Raw genomic sequence first — 25123 nt, 5'->3', positions numbered from 1 at the left:
CTCAAGTGCTTCACAGAAGTTTATAACGCAGAGCCATGAAAATAAAAAAAAAAAATTATTTTCTCAAAAATGAATTTTAGCCCGCAATTTTTTATTTTCCCAAGGGTTACAGGAGAAATTGGACCACAAAAGTTGTTGTCCAGTTTCTCCTGAGTACGCTGATACCCCATGTGTGGAGGTAACCCACTGTTTGGGCACACGTGGGGGCTCAGAAGGGAAGTAGTGACTTTTGAAATGCAGACTTTGATGGAATGGTCTGCGGGCGTCACGTTGCGTTTGCAGAGCCCCTGGTGTGCCTAAACAGTAGAAACCCCCCACAAGTGACCCCATTTTGGAAACTAGACCCCCCAAGGAACTTATCTAGATATGTGGTGAGCACTTTGAACCCCCAAGTGCTTCACAGACGTTTACAACGCAGAGCCGTGAAAATAAAAAATCATTTTTCTTTCCTCAAAAATGATGTTTTAGCAAGCAATTTTTTATTTTCTCAAGGGTAACAGGAGAAATTGGACCCCAGTAATTGTTGTGCAGTTTGTCCTGAGTATGCTGGTACCCCATATGTGGGGGTAAACCACTGTTTGGGCACACGTCGGGGTTCGGAAGTGAGGGAGCACCATTTGAATTTTTGAATACAAGATTGGCTGGAATCAATGGTGGCGCCATGTTGCGTTTGGAGACCCCCTGAAGTGCCTAAACAGTGGAAACCCCTCAATTCTACCTCCAACACACCCCTAACCCTTATCCCAACTGTAGCCGTAACCCTAATCACAACCCTAACCCCAACACACCCCTAACCACAACCCTAACCCCAACACACCCCTAACCCTAACCACAACCCTAATTCCAACCCAACTCTAAGGCTATGTGCCAACGTTGCGGATTCGTATGAGATTTTTCAGCATCATTTTTGAAAAATCCGCGGGTAAAAGGCACTGCGTTTTACCTGTGGATTTACCGTGGATTTCCAGTGTTTTTTGTGCGGATTTCACCTGTGGATTCCTATTGAGGAACAGGTGTAAAACGCTGCGGAATCCGCACAAAGAATTGGCATGCTGCGGAAAATACAACGCAGCGTTCCCGCGCGGTATTTTCTGCACCATGGGCACAGCGGATTTGGTTTTCCATATGTTTACATGGTACTGTAAACCTGATGGAACACTGCTGCGGATCCGCAGCGGCCAATCCGCACCGTGTGCACATAGCCTAATTCTAAAGGTATGTGCACACGCTGCGGAAAACGCTGCGGATCCGCAGCAGTTTCCCATGAGTTTACAGTTCAATGTGAACCTATGGGAACCAAAAATCGCTGTACACATGCTGCGGAAAAACTGCACGGAAACGCAGCGGTTTACATTCCGCAGCATGTCACTTCTTTCTGCGGATTCCGCAGCGGTTTTACAACTGCTCCAATAGAAAATCGCAGTTGTAAAACCGCAGTGAAATGCACAGAAAAACCGCGGTAAATCCACGATAAATCGGCAGCGGTTTAGCACTGTGGATTTTTCAAATCCGCTGTGGAAAAATCCGCATAGGACCAGAATACGTGTGCACATACCGAAACCCTAACCCTAGCCCTAACCCTACCCCTAACCCTACCCCTACCCCTAACCCTACCCCTAACCCTAACCCTAGTTCTTACCCCAACCTTAGTGAAAAAAAAAAAATTCTTTGTTTTTTTTATTGTCCCTATCTATGGGGGTGACAAAGGGGGGGGGTCATTTACTATTTTTTTATTTTGATCACAGATATATCCTATCTCAGTGATCAAAATTCACTCTGGAACGAATCTGCCGGCCGGCAGATTCGGCGGGCGCACTGCACATGCGCCCGCCATTTTGGAAGATGGCGGCGCCCAGGAAAGAAGACGGACGGACCTCGGGCGGCCAGGTAAGTATAAGGGGGGGGGGGGAGATCAGGGCACGGGGGGGGCGTCGGAGCACGGGGGGGTGGATCGGATCATGGGGGGGGGTGGATCGGAACACGGGAGGGAGGATTGGAGCACGGGGAAGGATTGGAGCACGGGGTGAGGGATCGCTGTGCGGGGGGGGTGGATCGGAGCACGGGGGGGGGTCGCTGTGTGCGGGGGGGGGGATCGGAGTGCGGGGGGGTTTGATTGGAGCGCGGGGGGTGTGATTGGTGCACGGGGAAGCGGACAGGAGGACGGGGGAGCGGAGCACAGGACGGAGGGGAGCGGACCACAGATCGGGGGACTGGGGGGGCGATCGGAGGAGTGGGGTGGGGGCACATTAGTATTTCCAGCCATGGCCGATGATATTGCAGCATCGGCCATGGCTGGATTGTAATATTTCACCAGTTTTTTAGGTGAAATATTACAAATCGCTCTGATTGGCAGTTTCACTTTCAACAGCCAATCAGAGCGATCGTAGCCACGAGGGGGTGAAGCCACCCCCCCTGGGCTAAACTACCACTCCCCCTGTCCCTGCAGATCGGGTGAAATGGGAGTTAACCCTTTCACCCGGCCTGCAGGGACGCGATCTTTCCATGACGCATATGCTGCGTCATGGGTCGGAATGGCACCGACTTTCATGACGCAGCGTATGCGTCAAACGTCGGGAAGGGGTTAAAGGGAGTAGGTCAGCATGTTTTTGTAATCTGAGGACAGCATGAGATAGGAGTTAAACACTGATTTCAGCAGTGTGTCACTTGGCCAGCTGTGCGCTTGTTACTTATTCTGAAGGTTTTATCAGTTGATTATTGTCTGGACTACATCGGTTACAGCAGTGCCTGCTAGTCCCACTCCACCCCCTCCTGTGATATGCAGCCCACTGCCTATAACGTTTACACATATAGAACCTGCTGTGGGCGGCGGCAGCTTTCTCAGCTTTGCTGCATTGCCAAATCTAATACCTGTCAGTTTACTGGGTGCAGCCATTCTAAGGCCGGTTTCACATTTGCGGTTGTGTCCGCAGCGTCTGACGCACACATCCGCATGCGTCTTGAGTTCCTATCTTTAACATTGTAGACGCAGGTGCATGCGTTCGCCCGCGTTAGCTTACGCAAGCGTTTTTTCGCAGTGTGACGGGGCGCGGCTAATGTAACACGTTGGAATTTTTGAGGCGGCAAACTTCGGTCAAATATGCGCAGGCATGTGCATTAAAAAAAGGATTACTGTCTATGTGAATGCATGCGCGCGCATGTCTTTGCATACGCATGCCCTTGCGTACTTCGGCCTGCGCATGTCCAGGAACTGATTTAGACACGCCCACTGAGATACGCCCTCCTGGAAATATCAAACATGTGCATAAAAAGCGCAAACTGATTTAAAAACGCACACAAATACTGCAATTTTTTGCCGTCATGCGTAAGCTGATGCGGATAAAAAAAAAAAGCGTTTGCGGACAATACGCTGCGGACTCAAACGCAAATGTGAAACTGGCCTAAGTGATACATCATCTCTTTGCCTACATCAGGGGTATCAAACTGCATTCCTCGAGGGCTGCAAACAGGTCATGTTTTCAGGATTTCCTTGTACTGCACAGGTGATAATTTAATCACAAAGTCATTATTTGTGTAGGTGATTAAATTATCACCTGTGCAGTACAAGGAAATCCTGAAAATATGACCTGTTTGCAACCCTTGAGGAATGCAGTTTGACACCCCTTGCCTACATCATGCTGCTCTGAGTTGAGGTAACAAAAACCTGCTTAAAGATTCCCTTTAAAGGGAAGGTACCGCGTTTGTAGATCATTAATTAATCAATGTAATGTAGCATAACATGCTGTTATAACCCAGATTTGAATGCATGTAAAACAGATTTCGTGTGATATATGAGTAGAAAGAAGGAACTGGGGGCTGACATCTTGGTTTTGCAGCAGTAGTACGTCACTATCAGTGTCAGATTACGGCACCCCATGGACATAGGAGATAATAGACCGGCTCGGACCCTATCTGTAACATTGCAGCAGCATTAGCAGTGAGCTGGGCACGCCTCTGTGGGCTGCACAACTCACTGCTGTAGGTGTGACTAGCTGCCATTTTATTAGAGCCCAGTGCCATCTGCCGAGCTCCACTTGCTCTCTATCGCAGGACAGAAGCCCTCACTTCTCCTCTGTACTCCAGGCACTGCAGGTTCTGGGCAGACATCCTCTGCTCTCACACTCTGCCGTGTGCTTCCCTCTGCTCTGTCTCCGCCTCCCCACTTGCACAGAGTCCCAGTGATCTCCGGTAAACTGCACTCTCCCCCTGTGTCGCGGCGTGGGGGGGTCTCTGTGCGGCGTGGGGGGTCTCTGTGCGGCGTGGGGGGTCTCTGTGCGGCGTGGGGGGGTCTCTGTGCGGCGTGGGGGGGTCTCTGTGCGGCGTGGGGGGGTCTCTGTGCGGCGTGGGGGGGTCTCTGTGCGGCGTGGGGGGGTCTCTGTGCGGCGTGGGGGGGTCTCTGTGCGGCGTGGGGGGGTCTCTGTGCGGCGTGGGGGGGTCTGTGCGGCGTGGGGGGGTCTGTGCGGCGTGGGGGGGTCTGTGCGGCGTGGGGGGGTCTCTGTGCGGCGTGGGGGGGTCTCTATGCGTGTATGCAAGCATCGTCCGATGGGACTACAAGTCCCATCGGACGATGCCTGCTACAATGACAGTGATTGACACATTAGCCAATTATGGGACAGTAATAGTCCCATCATCCGGCTAATGTGTTGAATGAAAAAAAAAAAAAATACTCCATACATACATGCCACATACATGCTACATACAATACATTCATACATTACATACATATAGACATACAGTACATTAAACATAGATTTCATACTCCCCATTACTTGTCACTTTGTTCCCCGAAGCCAGTGTCATCTGTAAAAAAAATATTAAAAAAACAAACAACCAATATACTCCCTGTCCGCAGAAATCCACGAGTGTCCCACGATGATCTCCCGTGGAGAGCAGCAGCATCAGATAATGCGACCGCTCTCTAGGGGCTCCAGGAACACAACACAATGACAGCAGGAAGGTATCCTTCCACCACTGTATTCCTCCGCCGCTGTAAAAAAAAAAAAAGTCCCTAGTCTCACTTTATGCCATTGGTGTATGAGAAATTTTCCCAGGCAGCAATTGCCATAAAGTGAGACTTTGTCCTAAGGTAACCTCTCAGTGATGCACTGTAGGAGCCATTTTCTCCTGTCACTGTGTCACTGAGGGTCCTATAGAACAGTGACATCACCCGATGTCACTGTTCTATAAGGGGAGATCGTCGTGGGACACTCGTTATTAATTGGACTACGGCGGACAGGTAGTATACGGTTTATTATTTTACGTTTTTTGCAGGCGCTGAAGTATGGCAAGTATGGTGAAATGAAGAATATTAAAATACTTTTTTCCTAATGTGTGCGTGTTTTTTTTAACCCTTTCTTAGTATTGGATGTCTTATTGACGCCTCTCCGTTATTAACCCGGCTTAATGTCACCTTACAATAGCAAGGTGACATTAACCCTTCATTACCCCATATCCCACCGCTACACGGGAGTGGGAAGAGAGGGGCTAAGTGCCGGAATTGGCGCATCTTACAGATGCGCCATTTCTGGGGCGGCTGCGGACTGGTATTTGTAGCCTGGGGGGGGGGGGGGCAATATCCATGGCCCCTCTCTAGGCTATGAATATCAGCCTGCAGCTGTCTGCGTAGCCTTTCTGGCTATAAAATATAGGGGGACCCCACACAATTTTTTTTTTTGGGGTCCCCTTATTTTAATAGCCAGTAAAGGCTATACAGACAGCTGCGGGCTGATATTCATAGCAGGCTACAGATATTGGCCCCCAGCCGTCGGCTTTCCCCCTCTGGCGCAGAAAATTGTATGGGCGCCCACACGGTTTTTTTTTTTTTTTTTTTTTAATTCAACCCTCACAAAGGCCTTCTTCACACTTGCGTCGGTATGAGTCCGTCGCTATGCGTCGGGCCGACGTACCGACGCACGTTGTGAAATTTGTGCCCGACGTGGGCAGCGGATGCAGTTTTTCAACACATCCACTGCCCATTCTGAAGTCTAGAAGGAGGGGGCGGAGTTTTGGCAGCGCATGCGCGGTAGAAAATGGCGGACGCGCTGGACAAAAAAAAGTTCACTTGAACGTTTTTTCATGCCGACGGTCCGCCAAAACACGACGGATCCGTTGCACGACGGACGCGACCACGCGACGTGTGGCCATCCATCACGATCTGTCGCTAATACAAGTTTATGGGAAAAAAACGCATCCTGCGAGCACATTTGCAGAATCCGTTTTTTCCGCCAGATCCGTTTTTTCCACCGGATCCATTTTTTCCTTCCAGATCCGTTTTTTTCCGCCGGTTCCGTTTTTTCCCGCCGGATCCGTTTTTTTCCACAATTTCCTTTTTTTTCTGCCAGATCAGGTTTTTTTTTCCATCGGATCCTTTTTTTCCTGCCTGATCTGTTTTTTTCCACAATTTCCTTTTTTTTCTGCCAGATCAGTTTATTTTCCATCGGATCCTTTTTTTCCCGCCTGATCCGTTTTTTCCCGCCAGATCCGTTTTTTTCCCGCCAGATCCGTTTTTTTCCACAATTTCCTTTTTTTTCTGCCAGATCAGTTTTTTTCCATCGGATCCTTTTTTCCCCGCCTAATCAGTTTTTTTCCGCCGGATCCGTTTTTTTCCCACAAGTTCCTTTTTTCTGCAAGATCAGTTTTTTCCGCCCGATCCGTTTTTTCACGCCAGATCCGTTTTTTCCAGAATTTACTTTTTTTTCTGCCAGATCAGTTTTTTTTTCGCCGGATCCGTTATTTTCTCATTGAGTTGTATTAGCGCCGGATGGCCACACGTTTCATCCGTTTTTTGCAGGATCCGTCAAAACAGCTGTTTCTGCCGGACGGAAGACACATACAGAGGAACGGTTGAATCGCGATCTCACCTGCCGCTATTGCGGGCACATGTCAGTCATGTTTTTTTCTATTGACAGATTGGGCGATTCTGAACGCGGCGATACTAAATATGTGTAGGTTTGATTTTTTTTTTTGTTTTATTTTTGATGGGGCAAAAGGGGGGTGATTTAACCCCTTCATGACCGGGGGATTTTTCATTTTTCCGTGTTCGTTTTTCGCTCCCCTCCTTCCCAGAGCCATAACTTTTTTATTTTTCCGTCAATTTGGCCATGTGAGGGCTTATTTTTTGCGGGACGAGTTGTACTTTTGAACGACATCATTGGTTTTAGCATGTCGTGTACTAGAAAACGGGAAAAAAATTCCAAGTGCGGTGAAATTGCAAAAAAAGTGCAATCCCACATTGGTTTTTTGTTTGGCTTTTTTGCTAGGTTCACTAAATGCTAAAAATGACCTGCCATTATGATTCTCCAGGACATTACGAGTTCATAGACACCAAACATGACTAGGTTATATTTTATCTAAGTGGTGAAAAAAAATTCCAAACTTTGCTAAAAAAAAAAAAAAAAAAAAATTGCGCCATTTTCCGATACTCGTAGCGTCTCCATTTTTCAAGATCTGGGGTCGGTTGAGGGCTTATTTTTTGCGTGCCGAGATGACGTTTTTAATGATAGCATTTCGGTGCAGATATGTTCTTTTGATCGCCCGTTATTGCAATGTCGCGGCGACCAAGAAAACGTAATTCTGGCGTTTCAAATTTTTTTCCCGCTACGCTGTTTAGCGATCAGGTTAATACTTTTTTTTAATTGATAGATCGGGCGATTCTGAGCGTGGCGATACCAAATATGCGTAGATTTGATATTTTTTTAATGATTTATTTTGATTGGGGCGAAAGGGGGGTGATTTAAACTTTTATGTTTTTTTTATTTTTTTCACATTTTTTTTAACTTTTGCCATGCTTCAATAGCCTCCATGGGAGGCTAGAAGCAGGCACAACTCGATCACCTCTGCTACATAGCAGCGATCTGCTGATCGCTGCTATGTAGCAGAATTGCACATGTGCTGTGAGCGCCGACCACAGGGTGGCGCTCACAGCGACGGGCAATCAGTAACCATAGAGGTCTCAAGGACCTCTATGGTTACCATTCACAAGCATCGCCGACCCCCGATCATGTGACGGGGGTCGGCGATGACGTCATTTCCGGCCGCCCGGCCGGAAGCGGTAGTTAAATGCCGCTGTCTGCGTTTGACAGCGGCATTTAACTAGTTAATAGGTGCGGGCTCACCGCGGAACCCTGCATCAAAGCAGGGGAGCCGGCATCGGACGGTATAGTACGTCCGATGCCGGTAAGGGGTTAAACTTTAATTTTTTTTATTTTTTTTCATATTTTTAAAAACTTTTTTTTCACATTTGCCATGCATCAATAGCCTCCATGGGAAACTAGAAGCTGGCACAACTCGATCGGCTCAGCTACATAGCAGCGATCATCAGATTGCTGCTCCGTAGCTGAATTACAGGCTTGCTATGAGCGCCGACCACAGGGGGGCGCTCACAGCAGGCCGGCATCAGTAGCTATAGAGGTCTCAAGGACCTCTATGGTTACCATCCCGACGCATCGCCAACCCCTGATCATGTGACGGGGGTGGACGATACGCCCATTTCTGGCCGTGCGGCTGGAAGCGGTAGTTAAATGCCGCTGTCAGCATTTGACAGCGGCATTTAACAGGTTAATAGCGGCGGGTGAATTGCGATTTCACCTGCCGCTATTGCGCGCACATGTCAGCTGTACAAAACAGCCGACATGTCGTGACTTTGATGTGGGCTTAGCGCCGGAGCCCACATCAAAGCAGGAGACACGACATGCGCAGAACATGTTGCGTTTTTTACTGCGATGCGTTTTTCCCCCAGAAAAAACGCAACATATGCACAAAAATTGCAGAATGCATTATAAATGATGGGATTCATATGTATGCATTTTTAAATTGTTTTTATCACATTTTTATAGCGAACAAACGCAAAAAAATGCGAAAAATCCTGAACGTGTGCACACAGCCTCAATGTGTATCTCCCCATCACACTCCATATGTCTCACTCATCATACTTCACGTCTCTTTCTCTCCCATCAGTCACTCTTAGGCCGGGGACACACACAACGTATAAAAAAACGGTCCGTTTTTGATGGACGAGAATCGCACAAATGTTACCAAAACAGTGATCCGTGTGCAGTGCGAGGATGCGATTTTCTCGCATCCAATGATCCGTTTGGCATCCGTGTGACATCCGTATGGCGTCCGTATGGTGAGATTTTCTCACACACTTGCAAAATGAGCAAATAATGGCCGAGCCTTTCCTGTCACCTGCTCAATGCCTGAGAATTTCTTGCACGTCACACTGATGGTCCGTGTACTGTGCGATTTTTTTTTCTCACCCCCATAGACTTTCATTGGCCGAGATACGCTGACAATCGCAGCATGCTGTGATTTCACTCGGATCCTGAATACGGCCGAGAGAATATCGGATGATGGGAGCTGCCCCATAGATTAACATTGGGACGAGTGCTATGCGATTTTTTTTATCGCATTGCACTCGTCCGTATTGCGGTCTAGTGTGACCCCGGCCTTAGCCATACAATGCATCTCTCCCCTCCCTCCATAATGCCTGGCTATTCACTGCAGAGCTGGAGCTCCCACACAGCTCCTAATGCTGCTCCATGCACACCATGTCTTCACTCTTCTTGGGTCCAGATGCTGCTGAGCCCACTGTGTTCTGCTCCTCTGTAAACACGCTGTGCCTGTGATGCAGTAAGTGCTGGTGATAGCAGGTCACAGGGCAGTCACACACAAAATGGTGCTGCCTGTGATGCTGCTCTTCATTCTTACTGTTGGGGCAGTAACTGCTGACATCACCATTTCCCTCCCCTTTTGGGTGGTCTAATATCCCTGGGGCAGAGCTGCTAAATCTTACTATAGCTGCTTGAGGTCTAAAACGGAAAATGCTCCCCCTAGTGGTAAATATGTATATTTGTAGAAAAAATATATAATATTTTTCATATAGAAATGTTTGCAAACAGTGCAAACGTTGCATTAATACATTTTAATTACTATTTTAAGCTTAATTTCACAAAAAAACAAAATACGAGAAAACTGGTGGCACCTTCCCTTTAAAGGGGAAAAAAAAGAAAATGCAGCTTTCTTTCTGGAAAATTCAATTTGTCTCACATTTTATCCTTTGCAATGTAAAGCGAGTTCTACAGCATTAGTTGGCAAGCTAAAAGACTTAATGTCTGTTAATTTACTCAGTGGATTTTCTTCACAGTATGTGATTGATATTCAACGACAACTCGTTCACAACACTGCTACCGTATTTTGCAGCAGATTTTGGGCACGCAGCTCTGCATTGCAAAGTCAGCTGTGTACTCACCCTATGGGAACATACCCTTAAGGTTTTATTTCCCAGACCAAAGGACGCATTACAATTTATGTATGGATATATCTGGCAACAGTTTTTGGATGAAATTTGTAAAAGTAATACTGCAACACTACATGACCATCTTGGATCTCCTATTGCTATCCTCTATATTACAAAAGGGTTAGTGAATACTGCTTGCACCACCCATGCACCTCTGTGACAGGTGAAGATGGAACCCAGTGGGTGCCAGAATCCGTTTAGCATTTACCTACCATACTCATTTCTTTAGATTTTAATGACGTGGAGCTCCCTGATGATGCCGTAGATGCCGGACTGCTCGATGCATCTTTTTTCAATAATCTGCTTTTATCAATTCCATTTTCTCGAGGCGAATGAGCTGGGCTTGCTCTTGGGGAAGAAGGGTCCTTCAGATGTGCAAACAGACACAGTAGTTTTACATGCTGTGGTACAATATGCATCATGTCAAACATGTCAAAAATCAAGCTAAAGAAACCACTTTTAATCCAAACCAAGAACTCACCTCATTGGAGACGTCAACGACCAAATTGTCATCACTTTTGTCCCCATCACTATCCTGTAAATATAAAAAAAAGGGTATTTTGGGTAGTTTTTTATTTTTTTAAGGAATTGAATTACAAATATTTCCTGTAATCTGAGCAACACTGACGAAACGTTATACATCTGCTTTGTTCCAAAGACAATTAGCAAAACGAACACATTGAGATTTCTAAAAAGATTTTACAAATCACAGTTCAGATGTAGGACTATGCATAAAACAATACTGCGAGAATTTCTAAGGTTTCAAAAGGTTCCAGAAATGTGATACCCCACTGTTCCTGCGTGTTTTGTCGTCTGTGCGAGACTCTGTGAAACTACTGGAGATGCTTGACTTTCAAACCGGAAAACCGAGAGCGTTCACTGTGTCTGGCTTTGTGAAAGACAAACAGGAAATAAGTTTGCTTTGTGAGACAGGGTTATCAGAGGGCTAGAGCACATCTCCTAAGTGTGCTGCCAAGTATTCCCATTTCCTTCAGCAGCCCCATCGTCAAACCACTGAAGTGAAGAGCAACCACTGGTTTCCCAACGCTTCGCAGGCAGATTTTCTGAAGTAGGAATGATTAGTATATGCCTCACTAACGGGAAATCAAGCAAGTCATAATGTTAGCTATCAGGTTCAGGTTTATTTGGGATTGAGAAAAGTATATTCTATTAAAATTGGCTACATCAAACATGCCATTTATTAAAGTGGCCATGTAATATAAGATTGCAGCCTTTATTAAAGACACATTTTGGATTAAAAAAAAAAAAAACAGATGTGACAAGAAAGGTCACAGTATGACTGCTATAAGGCCACTGCTCCGGCCCTTCTGCAATCACATCGTATATCCAGCTAAAAAAAAAAAAAAAAATCTAACAACCTGACTAAGGCTACTTTCACACTTCCATCTTCTCGGCTCCGTCGCAATCCGTCGTTATGGGCAAAAAACGCATCCAGAAATGTTTTTTTTTTGCCCATAGACCTGTATTCGCGACGGATGGGCACATGTCGCATCCGTCGTGCGACGGATACGTCGTGTTTTGGTGGACGCGACGCACAAAAAAAGATCAATGTAACTTTTTGTGCGACGTGTCCGCCATTTCCAACTGCACATGCGCGGCCGGAACTCCGCCCCCCTCCTCCCAGCTCATCACAATTGGCAGCGGATGCGTTGTAAAACTGCATCCGCTGCCCACGTTGTGCTAAATTTAGCACAACGTCCGTCGGGCCGACGGTTTGCGACGGCCCCGTACCGACGGAAGTGTGAAAGTAGCCTAAGCAATCAGTCTTGCTTGGGGTTGTCAGACAGCACATCCCTAGCAATCAGATCATTTTTTACTTCATTTCAGGGGCGTGAGTATTGTAATCAGAATTCGCATGGATGTACAGTACAGACCAAAAGTTTGGACACACCTTCTCACTTAAAGATTTGTCCCTATTTTCATGACTATGAAAATTGTACATTCACACTGAAGGCATCAAAACTATGAATTAACATATGTGGAATTATATACTTAAAAAAAGTGTGAAACTACTGAAATTATGTCTTATATTCTAGGTTCTTCAAAGTAGCCACCTTTTACGTTGAAGACTGCTTTGCACACTCTTGGCATTCTCTTGATCAGCTTCAAGAGGTAGTCACTGGGAATGGTCTTCCAACAATCTTGAAGGAGTTCCCAGAGATACTTAGCACTTGTTGGCCCTTTTGCCTTCACTCTGCGGTCCAGCTCACCCCAAACCATCTTGATTGGGTTCAGGTCTGGTGACTGGAGGCCAGGTCATCTGGCGTAGCACCCCATCATTCCCCTTCTTGGTCAAACAGCCCTTACACAGCCTGGAGGTGTGTTTGGGGTCATTGTTCTGTTGAAAAATAAATGATGGTCCAACTAAACGCAAACCGGATGGAATAGCATGCCGCTGCAAGATGCTGTGGTAGCCATGCTGGTTCAGTATGCCTTCAATTTTGAATAAATCCCCAACAGTGTCACCAGCAAAGCACCCCCACACCATCACACCTCCTCCTCCATGCTTCACGGTGGGAACCAGGCATGTAGAGTCCATCCATTCAATTTTTCTGCGTCGCACAAAGACACGGTGGTTGGAACCAAAGATCTCAAATTTGGACTCATCAGACCAAAGCACAGATTTCCACTGGTCTAATGTCCATTCCTTTTGTTCTTTAGCCCAAACAAGTCTCTTCTGCTTGTTGCCTGTCCTTAGCAGTGGTTTCCTAGCAGCTATGTTACCATGAAGGCCAGCTGCACAAAGTCTCCTCTTAACAGTTGTTGTAGAGATGTGTCTGCTGCTAGAACTGTGTGGCATTGACCTGGTCTCTAATCTGAGCTGTTAACCTGCAATTTCTGAGGCTGGTGACTCGGATAAACGTATCCTCAGAAGCAGAGGTGACTCTTGATCTTCCTTTCCTGGGCAGTCCTCATGTGAGCCAGTTTCTTTGTAGCGCTTGATAGTTTTTGCCACTGCACTTGGGGACACTTTCAAAGTTTGGCCAATTTTTCGGACTGACTGACCTTCATTTCTTAAAGTAACGATGACCACTCGTTTTTCTTTACTTAGAATTTGTATTATGGCAAGAAAAAAGCAGACAAGTCTATTCAGTAGGACTATCAGCTGTGTATCCCCCAGACTTCTGCACAACACAACTGATGGTCCCAACCCCACTTATTAAACTTGACAGGGCACCTGTGAAGTGAAAACCATTCCCGGTGACTACCTCTTGAAGCTCATCAAGAGAATACCAAGAGTGTGCAAAGCAGTCATCAAAGCAAAAGGTGGCTACTTTGAAGAACCTAGAATATAAGATATAAAAAGTGTGAAACAACTGAAATTAAGTACGTAATTCCACATGTGTTAATTCATAGTTTTGATGCCTTCAGTGTGAATGTACAATTTTCATAGTCCTGAAAATACAGAAAAATCTTTAAATGAGAAGGTGTGTCCAAACTTTTGGTCTGTACTGTATGTGACCATTCACAGCTTTTAGCCAAACTATTTTTTTTCTCCATATAAATTTAGGTGGCAAGATCTTTTGTGGTCAATGCCATATTCAAAATGTGTAACTTCAAATACAATTCTTTCATTGTTACAATATATCAAGTCAGCGAGCAGTTGAAAAAAAATAAAATAAAAAAGGTTTTAGGACAAGGAAAATAATTCCAAAAACATAATCCGCGACATTGAGAATGCAACTGTGCAGGGACAGGTCATTCACTTACATAGTGGCTTGAATCCTTATCATCCACTTTCCTCTTTTTGAGATCATGAGAATAATCTGGTCCATTTCTCCTTTTATCTGATGCTCGAAGGCTGTCGGAAACCAGCAAAGAATTACTCTAAAGAGAATAAAAAAAGTGAATTATGAGTTTATTGTAAAAATCATTAAAATGTCACAAGCCACACGTCTACAAAAAACACATTTCCATATATTTATAGTAAGGGTTTTCAAAGAAAAATCAGTTTGTGAAGTGTCAAAATCAAGATAGCTCTGCTTTTTACAGACTGCTGTATTTTTCTATAATTGTCCATATTATTGCACAATTTGAGCTCACTAAGGGAATTACTAAGCCAGCATTTTAAGCATCTTCCGATACAGACAGCCAACAATGCCAATCAGTTTCAAGGCAAAAGTGATATTCCAAGATGGTTACCAATGGTCATGAACAGAAGACTAAACAAATTACGGTAATTCAATGGATCATTAAGAGTAATTTAAGAGGAATTCCCATCTCAGCCATTTATGGCTTAGCAACCATTTTCTGTACCACCATAGATATAATTTGAGAGAAGAGCAAAAGACCAGCCACGACTACAGTGGCCACTTCTACAGAACAGGGGAAGAGGCACTCACATTCTGGTAATAGAAGTGGGACCAAAATCTGAAACCTGCACCTATCAGATGAATGCCATATTCTGTGGATGTAGCCAAAATGGAAATACCCCCTAAACTAGCTGTGGTTGATGACAAAAATGCCTTTATTGGTTTTATTGGTTTAATAATTCAGTCACGAGACACCAACTAGCTTTCAGGAGAAACCCCTAATCCATAAGAAGGTCCGTTCTCAAGTTTGTGAACAGCTATTAAATGAAGACACCATTTTAAAAAGAAAATATATGTTCTCCATTAGGGAATCCATGTAACGGGCATTAGAAAACTCATGCAAGTTATTAATACAAAGGTAATTTTAAAAAAAGACCCTTAATCTGGTTGTAACTCAAGTTTAAGTTTTTTGTTTTTTTTTAAAGAACAAATGGTCTGAAAGTCTACACACAAACGCCAACTCCCCTAACTCATGTGCATACGTATTTGGCATGCGTTCCGGTTGGTAAGAATAAAGGGTCCCACCCGCTCTCCTATCACAAGAGCCACTGCAAACTAGTCTGTGCCAGACAAAAAGGATACGCAGTATAAGTTTTGCAGACCAGATCCTCCTCAATCGTCTTTTAGGAAAGATTAGGGAGGACTTTATTTTAGTGATGAGTGAGTATACTCGTTGCTCGTGTTTTCCAAGCAAATACTCGGAGGTCACCCGAGCAACGAGTACACTCGCTCATCACTAGACTTTATCCTGCTCTATTGTGTAGGGGGCATTAACACACATGAAGGGAGAGGAGTGCCTTGGGCACGAGAATAAATTACGGTACTCTAACACAATCTACCATTTTCCTGAAAGATCTGTCCAGACAGCACTCAGAGACCTCAATAGAAAATTGTACACATTTGATCTTTGAGGCATTGACCATACTTTGCATGCTCACACCCAATGGACTGACGTAAACCATCTCCTTCAGATGCATCAGTAACCTCAAGGGCCTATATGATTAACTGACATTGAGAAGATTCTTCCATAGCTTCACAGAGAATATAAATATCCAAGGGAGATGGGGGGGACAAACGGATAAAAGTTTACAACCCTTCTACATTTGATAGTAATCATAAAACAGGTATACGAGCACAGCTCACTAGTTTTCAGGCATGAGAAGACTGAAATACGGTGGATAACAAAAGGTTCTCCAGGTCAAAGGGATACTAGCTCCTAACAGAGATGTAGAAGACCTATAAAAGTGTCAGCTTCTAAAGGACAGCTTGCAAAATCTAATAAATTAAATGTGCATTTCTTTCACCAATTGTTCTTGCTTTCCCAACCATTTTTAATCTTAACTCCAAGGTCTCCTAATAATTCTTTAAAAAGGAACGGTTTTAACCGTTGAGATTTTTTTTTTGTGTCACATGTACTCCACTCAAAGTGTAACATTTTCAGAACAGTGTTATGAATCCCCAAGATAAAGCCTAGACATTAGTGTGAAACGGGATGTGGCCTGTACGCCAAAAGAAGTCTTCAAAGGAGGTTTGGTGAAATTTGAGCAAGGGGAGGTTTCTACAGTTGGTAAAAAGTGGTCAATGGTAGCAAAATAGCATTTTTTTTTTCATAAAGCTGACTAGTCATTTTGCACAGACTGACATCTATAATAATAGAATGAGAAAGGAGCAATTGACTTTTCCATGTTCACAGTTAATATCCATGCTGAAAAATGAGGAAAAATTTTTTTTACACAAATATTGGAAGAAACCTGCAAAGTCAAACCTGTTCCAGTGTGCTCTAAAATAGGAACTTTTCGGCAGCCATCTTGCATACTGCACCAGCACTTCTAATGAAATGGACAATGCTCAGAACGCTATGGTGATTTGGACTCCGGTTTACAAGCACCCATGAGAAGTCGAGGTTTCAAGGCGGATATATTGACATTGAAAAGTGGCACCCATCATAGCCGTGTGAACATTCTCACCATGTTCGGAACCTCATTCTAAAGCTATCAGTCTCTAATAATATGTATTTATCTATACAAATAAAACTATTTTGATGTCGATACCCATTTGAAATGGCCACCCACTGACATGAAGACACTTGACGACTGAGCATGTAAGCATGAAGTGCATTACTTACTGTTCCTGGCTCTCTCTCTGCTCATGAGGAAACCCAGAAATGAAGACATGTCCATTGTGGTAAAGAAGCACAACGCAAAAAAAAAAGAAAATAAAAATGACAAATTAGAAGTCATAGAAGTTTTTAAAGGGCGTTTTATTATCCATTTAAAAATCACATTTACATTTTACACAGACAACCAAACAAGAATTAAAAGTGCAATTGTGCCTGTTCCACTGCAGACAATATGGTGCAGCCTTTGCTGCAGTTCAGTTTGAAAAAAATTCTATGTGAAAAAAGTAAAATAAATTGAACAAAATTGATTTTTGATACAATGCAAATACATTTGCAGATTTTACAATTTCTATTAGATCGATTATACAAACTGTATAAATTTAAAATTGGGATTAATACATCCCGTACAAACAACTTGCAGTCCAAGTTCTCTACAGTATTTCATTCTTAAAGAGCTACGTCGCTCATTAACTGCTATGAAATATGCGACTAGGTTGGTATAGTCAGTTATGGCATAGCATAGTTACAGTGCATTGTATAGTTTTCCTTTTGAGGATTATCTAGCACAAAAGGTGAAAAAAAATGCAAATGGTAATCTTTGAAGAAAAAAAAAAATCCTACAACTGCTTGCCATGCCTCTCACCTCTATGGTGGTCTGACTCATGATGCTTCTTGTCATCCTTTAGGGCAAGGTGAGATTGCCCTCCAAGTGCATTAGAAAGGGCAAGAAGGCTGGCGCTGCTGCCTAGAGGTGGGATCCCAGGGGGCTGGAGTCCTGATGGATGTGGAGTTAGAGGCACTGGTGGTCCATGACTATGCGACAAGTGTTGAGCTTGTAACTGCTGCTGCTGATGTAGAGATTCGTAGCGCACACGGTTTCCCAAGGAGAAATGGAAAGGAGAAAAAAAAAAAAGTTAGACGGAAAGGACAAAACACATTATGAACACCACAAACTGGATTAACAATCAAGTTAAGCACTTATCAGATATATTCCATTTACACCCAAGGGCAAGTTCACATGTTCCAGCCACACATTCGTGACTCAGTCAATGGTTCCGTTCAAAACTCTGAAACAATTGGATTTGGGATAGGCCCAACAGACTTAAAATATCCAACCGAGTCCAAAACATGCAAATTGGAAACCATAGAACACAGTTACAGCCCCCCCTCAAAAAAAAAAAAAAAAAAAAAAACCCACCACCATAAACCATCTCAAGTTGCACGTTTTGGACTGTGATGTTTGAGGTCTATAGCTCCAACGCAGACACATTCAAAACACTGTTTTGAGGGTTCAGATGAAAGCCCCAAAGGAGTCACGAACAAGTGGTCCAAATGTGATGTGAACCCAACCTTAAGGCTACATTCATGAGTTTTTTTTTTTATGCTGTATATTTTTGATAAAATTCAAGTAACCCATGTTACTTAATGGGTGCAGAAAATCCGCAACATCACAAACTCATCAAAAGCTCCTTGTAGGAACATAGCCTAAAGGTCAATTCGTTCATACTAAACGAGATTAGAAGAAATATGGCTGCTTTCTTTCAGAAACCACACTTGTCTATGAGATGTATCCGGTATTGCAGCCAAAACCTATTCAAGTGAATTGGGCAAAGTTTTAATACCAATTTCAACATATGGCCAAGATGGCGCCATTTCAGGAAGAACACAACCAAGTTCTCTGCTCTCAGGCAACCACTCAAATAAAAAGAAAAAAAAAACACCCAAAATAAACAAAAGTTGTGTGTGCATTAGAGTACCATACATTATATCAGAAGATGAATGCAAACAGATAGTACACAAAAAAATATATTAAAAAACTACCAACTTGGCTGAGCCGGCTGAGATGTTGAGCAGACAAAACTGGTACATTTGCCACCTAAGTGTACATAAAGAAACCTTTAAACCAGTCATTCACTGAGCAATTGTAGAAGCAACACGTTTGGTATAAAAATGTGTAAAACAGAAGGTTAGTTAATTGTCACAAATACAATTGCATCCAACAAGGCAAATAAAAAAAAGGAGGAGTAATGGACTATGGCAGTAGGCGAAACACGCCACAATGGTCTAACCATATGATCTCCCCACCCAGGAACGAGAAGAAAACTCATCAAGCGGTGATCACACAAAAAGTTTAATAGTTTCTATACATCCAAATCTATAAACAGCAAGTACATGAAAAAAATACTATGCAAATTGGAGACCCTACAAGTGATCAGAATGACATGTACATTATGTAGCAGTCGCAGGGAACAGATTACCGAGCTTAATTTAACACATGTAATACTACACCCAATATCGAGACTGCACTCTACAGACTGCAGAGGATAGCTGATACTAAATCTAGGGATTGGAAACTAAAGCCAACAGATTACAAACTGGAGAAGAGATAAAAGCAGACCAGGATTAAACTTAGACGACAACGGCATTTTCAAACCTTCCATATTAATAAAGGAGGCCTTCAACAATACGATCTAAAGAAAGAAAATTCTAAAACGTGGAGGGAGGGTTGCTACACCTGCCATATATTATTCCATTCCTCGTGTAAGACAATATATGCAACCTAGTTATTTATAGGCTTTCCAAGGATTAACTAGATACTCACACAAATAAGCCCTCAAGAGGTTAACCTCATCCTCTTAAGCTTCACACACCACAATCCTAGATATAGCTGGCAACCACCGCCAAGGAGCGACATAAACCAGCATCTTGCTAATCCTTTCGCCAATCGCCTCATGCAAAGGCGAAGCCTGTTAGGCGACAGACAACTCAATCCGCCGACGCTGGCTCAGACTTGACAGAATGCTCAATCGTAATACATTATGGAAGAAATGATCACAGCTTGCCGACGGTCCGGGGCCAACATTGACCCATATGCTGTGTAGATTGCCAGCTAAAAGGCACTTTTTTTTTTTTTGCAAAGAGCAATATTTAAAAAAAATAAAATATTGGAGTACATGAAAGCCCTAGCGTATATCAATATTTCTCTATACCTGGTTATGAATGTTTGGGAAAGGAAAGACTAAAAAAATAAGGTTGCCTTGCAGAAACAGTCCATCGCCATCACAAATTGTCTGCTGCTGGGAAGTGGAGCCTAACGTGATCAGAGAATTATGTCGGACTTATTTGCATGAGAAAACACATGATCTTTCACACTCCTAATAGGTGTCTAAACCGTTAAATTACTAGTTCTTTTTTTTCCTGGTGTGAAAGATGCCGCTCCTCGGGAGCATACCTCCCCCCTCTATTGTTCTGCCTGCTCAACAATACTGACAGCTGCTATCAGTGCATACTTCCAATGCAGCTGCTGCTTCTAGCAACAGACAGGGGGCTCCTCGCATCCCCTCCCCTCCAGGGATACAGGTTGACACACTGCATTTTCAATGAAGGGGAGCAAAGGTCCGGCGAATTGTCAACCCAATTTTATGCTCCTGTGACTCTGCAGGAAGCACAAAAGACTCTTAAGCAGGGAAAGCATATGCCGGAAAATGAGACTTCTAGCGCGGCGCCATATCGTTATTGATCACTTAACATATGCAAATTGAGATATCAGATTTAAAAGAGGCCAAAGATTAAACTATTCCGGTATTAATGGCGGATGATCGGCGCAGTAATACTAGTGTTCGTGCGGAATAAATGAAATGGATCTTCCTGCACGCAGATTGGATTACGTATATTGATTTAAATTTGTTCCGCAGCGCTTCAGATGTAAAATAAGCTCGCCATTTGGGGAGTGGGCGATGTAAATGAAGCTGTGTTTGGAGGGGGGGGGTGGCGGAGTGAAGAAGGTTAGGGGAGGGAATGTTTATGCAAGGCTAAGCTGTCAAGTGTAATAAAGCGGCTTGAATAAAACGTAAGCTGAAAATCCACTGAAGCTCCCCATTTCAGGGAGGAAAAAGCTATTAAAAGGAAATGAAGGTCACCCTCCCAGTTTATTTCACCTAATTGACTGCCAATGGCTTACCACAGGCGAACCAACTGCAGATCTGCAATTGAGAAACTGATGAAAGGAGAGTTTTCAAGCTGAGACTCATTCTTTTACCAGCACTAATCCTCCCGCGTTTTTATGGGGGGGTTTTTTTTCCTTCAGTCTCCAGTTGGGATGTAATTTTAAGCACAGATGGATTAACTGGTCCCATTGTCTGCAGACGTCACCGGACTATGGCCCTGTTAATCCATACAGCAGCATGTCTAATTATCATTACAAAGTGTCTGAGGGAACCATAAAGACCAGCAGGGCATCTTCTCACAAGCAATTAACATAAATTGATAAATGAGTAATCTGAATCGGCTCAAGCCGCTCACATGAATAAAATCAGAAAGGACAGCTCCTTGATTCGGCTACTTCTTTCTGCCAGCGTTGGGAGGCCAGAAAGCCGGCAGAAATACTCGAGACTGTGTGGCGGGAATAATTGAATTCACACAGGGGGAGGAATGCATGGTTCAGTGAATTCATTAGCGCCCAAACAAATAACTTGTGATTGACAGTCTCACGGAGGCAGAATTAAGCAATAAACAGATTAAAAAGCAGGGATAGAAAGACTGGGAAAAAAAGCACCCAATAAAACCTGCAAGACACCATCATGTCAAGCAATTAAATATATAGGCACACACAAGCTGCTCAGTCCAGCTCTAGATTCCAGAAATGGACATTGATGAAATAGAAATGGTCGGCCAAACCCCAAGGGACCATCAACTGAGGGGAACAATTTGAAAGGGGAGTTTTAACACCCTGCACTGAGTCACCTACACATAATGGGGTCCTCAAGTGAGATGACATTTATTATGTTCGTTGGATATCTCACGCCAACAGTCTTTTTAATTCCTGGGTTGTGCCCATAATACAGTTCCCACCAAGGAGAGGCCTATACTCAAGCCAGCAATGGTCAGGTTTTTAATGGTCTTGTCAAATAAGAGTAACACCTATTTTGCATATATACTTAGTTGAAAATCTTAAGCGCCTTTCTAAGAGTTTGGATTAGCCCCCACCACCCCAAAGACAAAAAAAAAAAAAAAAAAAAAAAAAAAAAAATATAATAATAATAATAATAATAATAATAATAATAATAATAATAATAATAATAATAATAATAATAATAATAATAATAATAATAATAATAATAATAATAATAATAATAATAATAATAATAATAATAATAATAATAATAATATAACCCCTCACCCAACGGGTAAGGGAACAACTTGCTGATTTTGGGGGTCCAGAAATCTTAAGATAAGGGACCTGCAATCTTGAGAACCTAGCTCTGCAATCCATCCTAGATGCCCACAACCAGACATTCCTGGCCATTGGCAAGGGTCTTGAATAAAAAGGACATCTTCATTGCTCAAGAAAGGTTTACCATTAGGTGTGAATCTCCTGGCAATGCAGGAAATCTTTTTTGGGTCTTTCTATAACAGAAAAATCAGTAACATGCTACAGTAAGGTAAATTCCCAGAAAGATTCATTTGCCAACTAAAAGTCATTTCAGATACATAGAGACATCTCTACAAGAGAAAATCTGTTTTATGAAATTTGCTGCTTATGAGTGAACCAACAGCACCGCCGGGGTTTAGTGGTAGGCCTAGAACACAATGCGGACATGATCTCTGTATGTGTAAGGCTTCTTTTACACTTGCCGTGTTTTTGCGGCCTGTTTTTGTGGGCCGTATTATATTACAAATTTGCTTATTTTCATGTGTTTAATTGATTTATTAAATACAAGTTAAAATCACTCATGGATTTCCTGAAATTGCCGTCTATTACTTGTATATGTTTTAAAGGGTTTAAGCAATCTAAAAAAAAAAAAAAAAAAAAAAAAAAATAATGCGTTCACATGCATTCACTGCCCATTGACTACAGTAACTCCTAACATTCCCAGGCCAATCTTGTCAACTCCACTGTTTTTTTAAAGGGTATCTGTCAGCCCCGGGACGTATATGACCTATTAATATGGGCATACAGGTTATAGAAATGTTACACTAGCCCTACCTGTATGCCTCATTAACGGTCTTATTGCTGACAAATGTTATATTTCATTATGCTAATGATTTCTTCCAGGCACTGCACGCCCCCGAGCCTGGAAGAAATCCCTGCCCCTCTCCTCATTGCAATATTATTCCCCTCCCATCAGCGTCGGTTATGGCCCCAGAATCCTGCGCCCTGCAATCCCTCCACAAAAGATGCCTTTTCATCCCTTCTATGGGCACTGCATCCATGGATCTCCGGGCGCAGGCAAGTCACCTTGACCACCGGCGTGCGCACCGATAAAGTGCTCCCCCCACTTCCTCCCTGCATAGTCATCGTTCGGAACCATGTGTACGTAGTGATGACTATGCAGGGAGGAAGTGGGGAGAGCACCTTAACAGCATGCATACCAGGGGTCACTGGAGTGGAAGTCTACTGCGCAGAAGATCCCTGGATGCAAAGCCCACAGAAAGGAGGAAAGGGTACATATTGTGGAGGGATTGCAGGGCACAGAATTCTAGGGCCATACCCGACGCTAACGGGAGGGGGAGTAATATTACAATGAGGAGAGGGGCAGGGATTTCTTACAGCACCGCACACCCCGAAGCCTGGAAGAAATCATTAGCGTAAGGAAAGAATATAACATTTCTCAGCAGCAAGACCGTTAATGAGACATACAGGAAGGACTAGTGTAACATTTCTATTACCCGTATGCCCTTATTAATAAGTTATACTCACTGAAAGAAATCCATTTAAAAAACAGCAAGAACCACATAGAAAGCTGCAACATTCAATCATTACTATCCATAACAATGAACTCAGTATGCAGGGCAAAATATTTATCATAAGATTGTGCCAAATTAGGTCACAGCCTTCACACAAACTGCATTTTTAAAACAAGGTAAAAGCTTTTTTTATATATATACAATTCATTTTCCCCATCTAGTTCTTGCTTCGGTTAAATACCTGCATCAAGACAGTCCAATCATTGTACCATTTGTAAAGGGGTCACATTTTGCAAGATGCCTCAAGTTAGCCACAAATTGAAATGTCTAACAGCCTTAAACCCTTTCGTGCACTCATTCACTTTTTGCATTAAAAATCACAATTCGAAATCAAACAAAATGTTAAAGATAAAAACAGTAGCCAAGATAAGAACTCATGATAGTATTCTGATTTTAGACTTTTTTTTAGGCCCAAACTCATCACAGGAAAGGCTTATTGGGTTTCCGCTAGAAGTCTGCAGTTAATCCATGTGACTGTAGACTGACTGCTTACAATGCGTGCACACCGCATGCAGTCAGGATTCTCTGGCTATGCCAACAAGAGTGAAGGTTATGTTCTTTACATAATTCAGGCCACATTACACATAGAAGTGCTCAGCCTCACTCAAAGTGAACTAAAAAGGAGTATGATCATGTCCAGTCAGAATATGGACGGAAGCATGCAAATTTCTCTTGGCAGCAATTCTGTTAATACAGACAGATTCCTGTATACATATTGTAAGGATTCCAAAGTGTGCACACTCAGGGACTGGAGACTTGTTAGAAGACCAGACAACCCCTATAACACCTACATAAGTAAATAGAAAGTCACCACTTCTCCATTCATTCTCTGCTTGAGCATCAAGACCATTAGCCGCTTCACCGGTAGAGACAGGGGTTCAGACCCCATTCTAAAATAGCATCAAGATCCTGATTATGGAGATAACTGAAGGGTAGGTTCCACAAAAGACAACATTATAAAAATCAGAATAGCCCTTTAACAATTAAGTGACCCCTTCTAACTCCAAAACGACACTTTTTGGGTATGTACCGAAGTCCATGGAAGTAAACTGGAACAGACCGTAATTAAAGCATAAGCTACACTGAATAGTTTCATTACAGCACCAGACTGTATGGGGAGCACACTTATTTTTTCTTAAACGCAAAAAAGGGTTAGGAGTCCCCAAGTAATCAGACAATGAGAACATAAGACACACTAAACGAGTAAAGAAAGCTGTTATACACACTGTAGGAGGTAGACCTGGAAGGCCACGTACCCCGATGATGGCATTCAGCTCTGCCATGGTCACTTGTTTGGCGCGCTCTACAGCTTGAGCCACCTGTTGTTGGTGCTGCAGGGGGAAGCAAAACAACATTTAAGAAAACTATTACCGAATGTAAAAAAACCAAACAGGAGAGGAATTAAACAGAGGGTCACAATTAAAACCAAGACTAAACATGTTCTCAAAGGATTCCTGTAATGTAAAATGAAGCCAGATTGTACCCCAGCACTCTGCATGCCCGCTGATTTGGCTACAGAACTGACGTCACAACGAAAGCATACATCACCGATGCAGCCAATCCCTAAGCTCAGTGTCTGTCGACGTAGTGGGCACAGATCCCGGAGCTCAGCAATCAGCTGCGATGGTG

The 25123-nt window shown here is 43.4% G+C and overlaps 1 protein-coding gene across 8 annotated transcripts in view; it reads right to left on the bottom strand.

The window, feature by feature from the left end:
• LOC138674955 (transducin-like enhancer protein 1) overlaps positions 1 to 25123 on the bottom strand; it is a 69169-nt gene that overhangs the window by 20860 nt on the left and 23186 nt on the right. The window contains exons 6-12 of one of the 8 annotated variants that reach the window (XM_069762839.1): positions 24721 to 24825; positions 18573 to 18623; positions 17391 to 17595; positions 16754 to 16770; positions 14027 to 14143; positions 10776 to 10829; positions 10507 to 10659 (exon numbers count right to left, since the gene is read on the bottom strand). In XM_069762839.1, coding sequence (XP_069618940.1) covers positions 10507 to 10659; positions 10776 to 10829; positions 14027 to 14143; positions 16754 to 16770; positions 17391 to 17595; positions 18573 to 18623; positions 24721 to 24825 — 702 coding nt within the window. Of the gene's footprint in view, positions 1 to 10506; positions 10696 to 10775; positions 10830 to 14026; positions 14144 to 16753; positions 16771 to 17390; positions 17596 to 18572; positions 18624 to 24720; positions 24826 to 25123 lie in introns of all 8 variants that reach the window. The other 7 variants (XM_069762857.1, XM_069762823.1, XM_069762829.1 and 4 more) reach the window with 7 other exon arrangements.

The sequence above is a fragment of the Ranitomeya imitator genome, chromosome 1 (genome assembly GCF_032444005.1).
Source record: "Ranitomeya imitator isolate aRanImi1 chromosome 1, aRanImi1.pri, whole genome shotgun sequence".
Taxonomy (NCBI): Eukaryota; Metazoa; Chordata; class Amphibia; order Anura; family Dendrobatidae; genus Ranitomeya; species Ranitomeya imitator.
The sequence above is the reverse complement of the archived record's forward strand: the minus strand, read 5'-3'. Positions and strand labels throughout refer to the sequence as shown.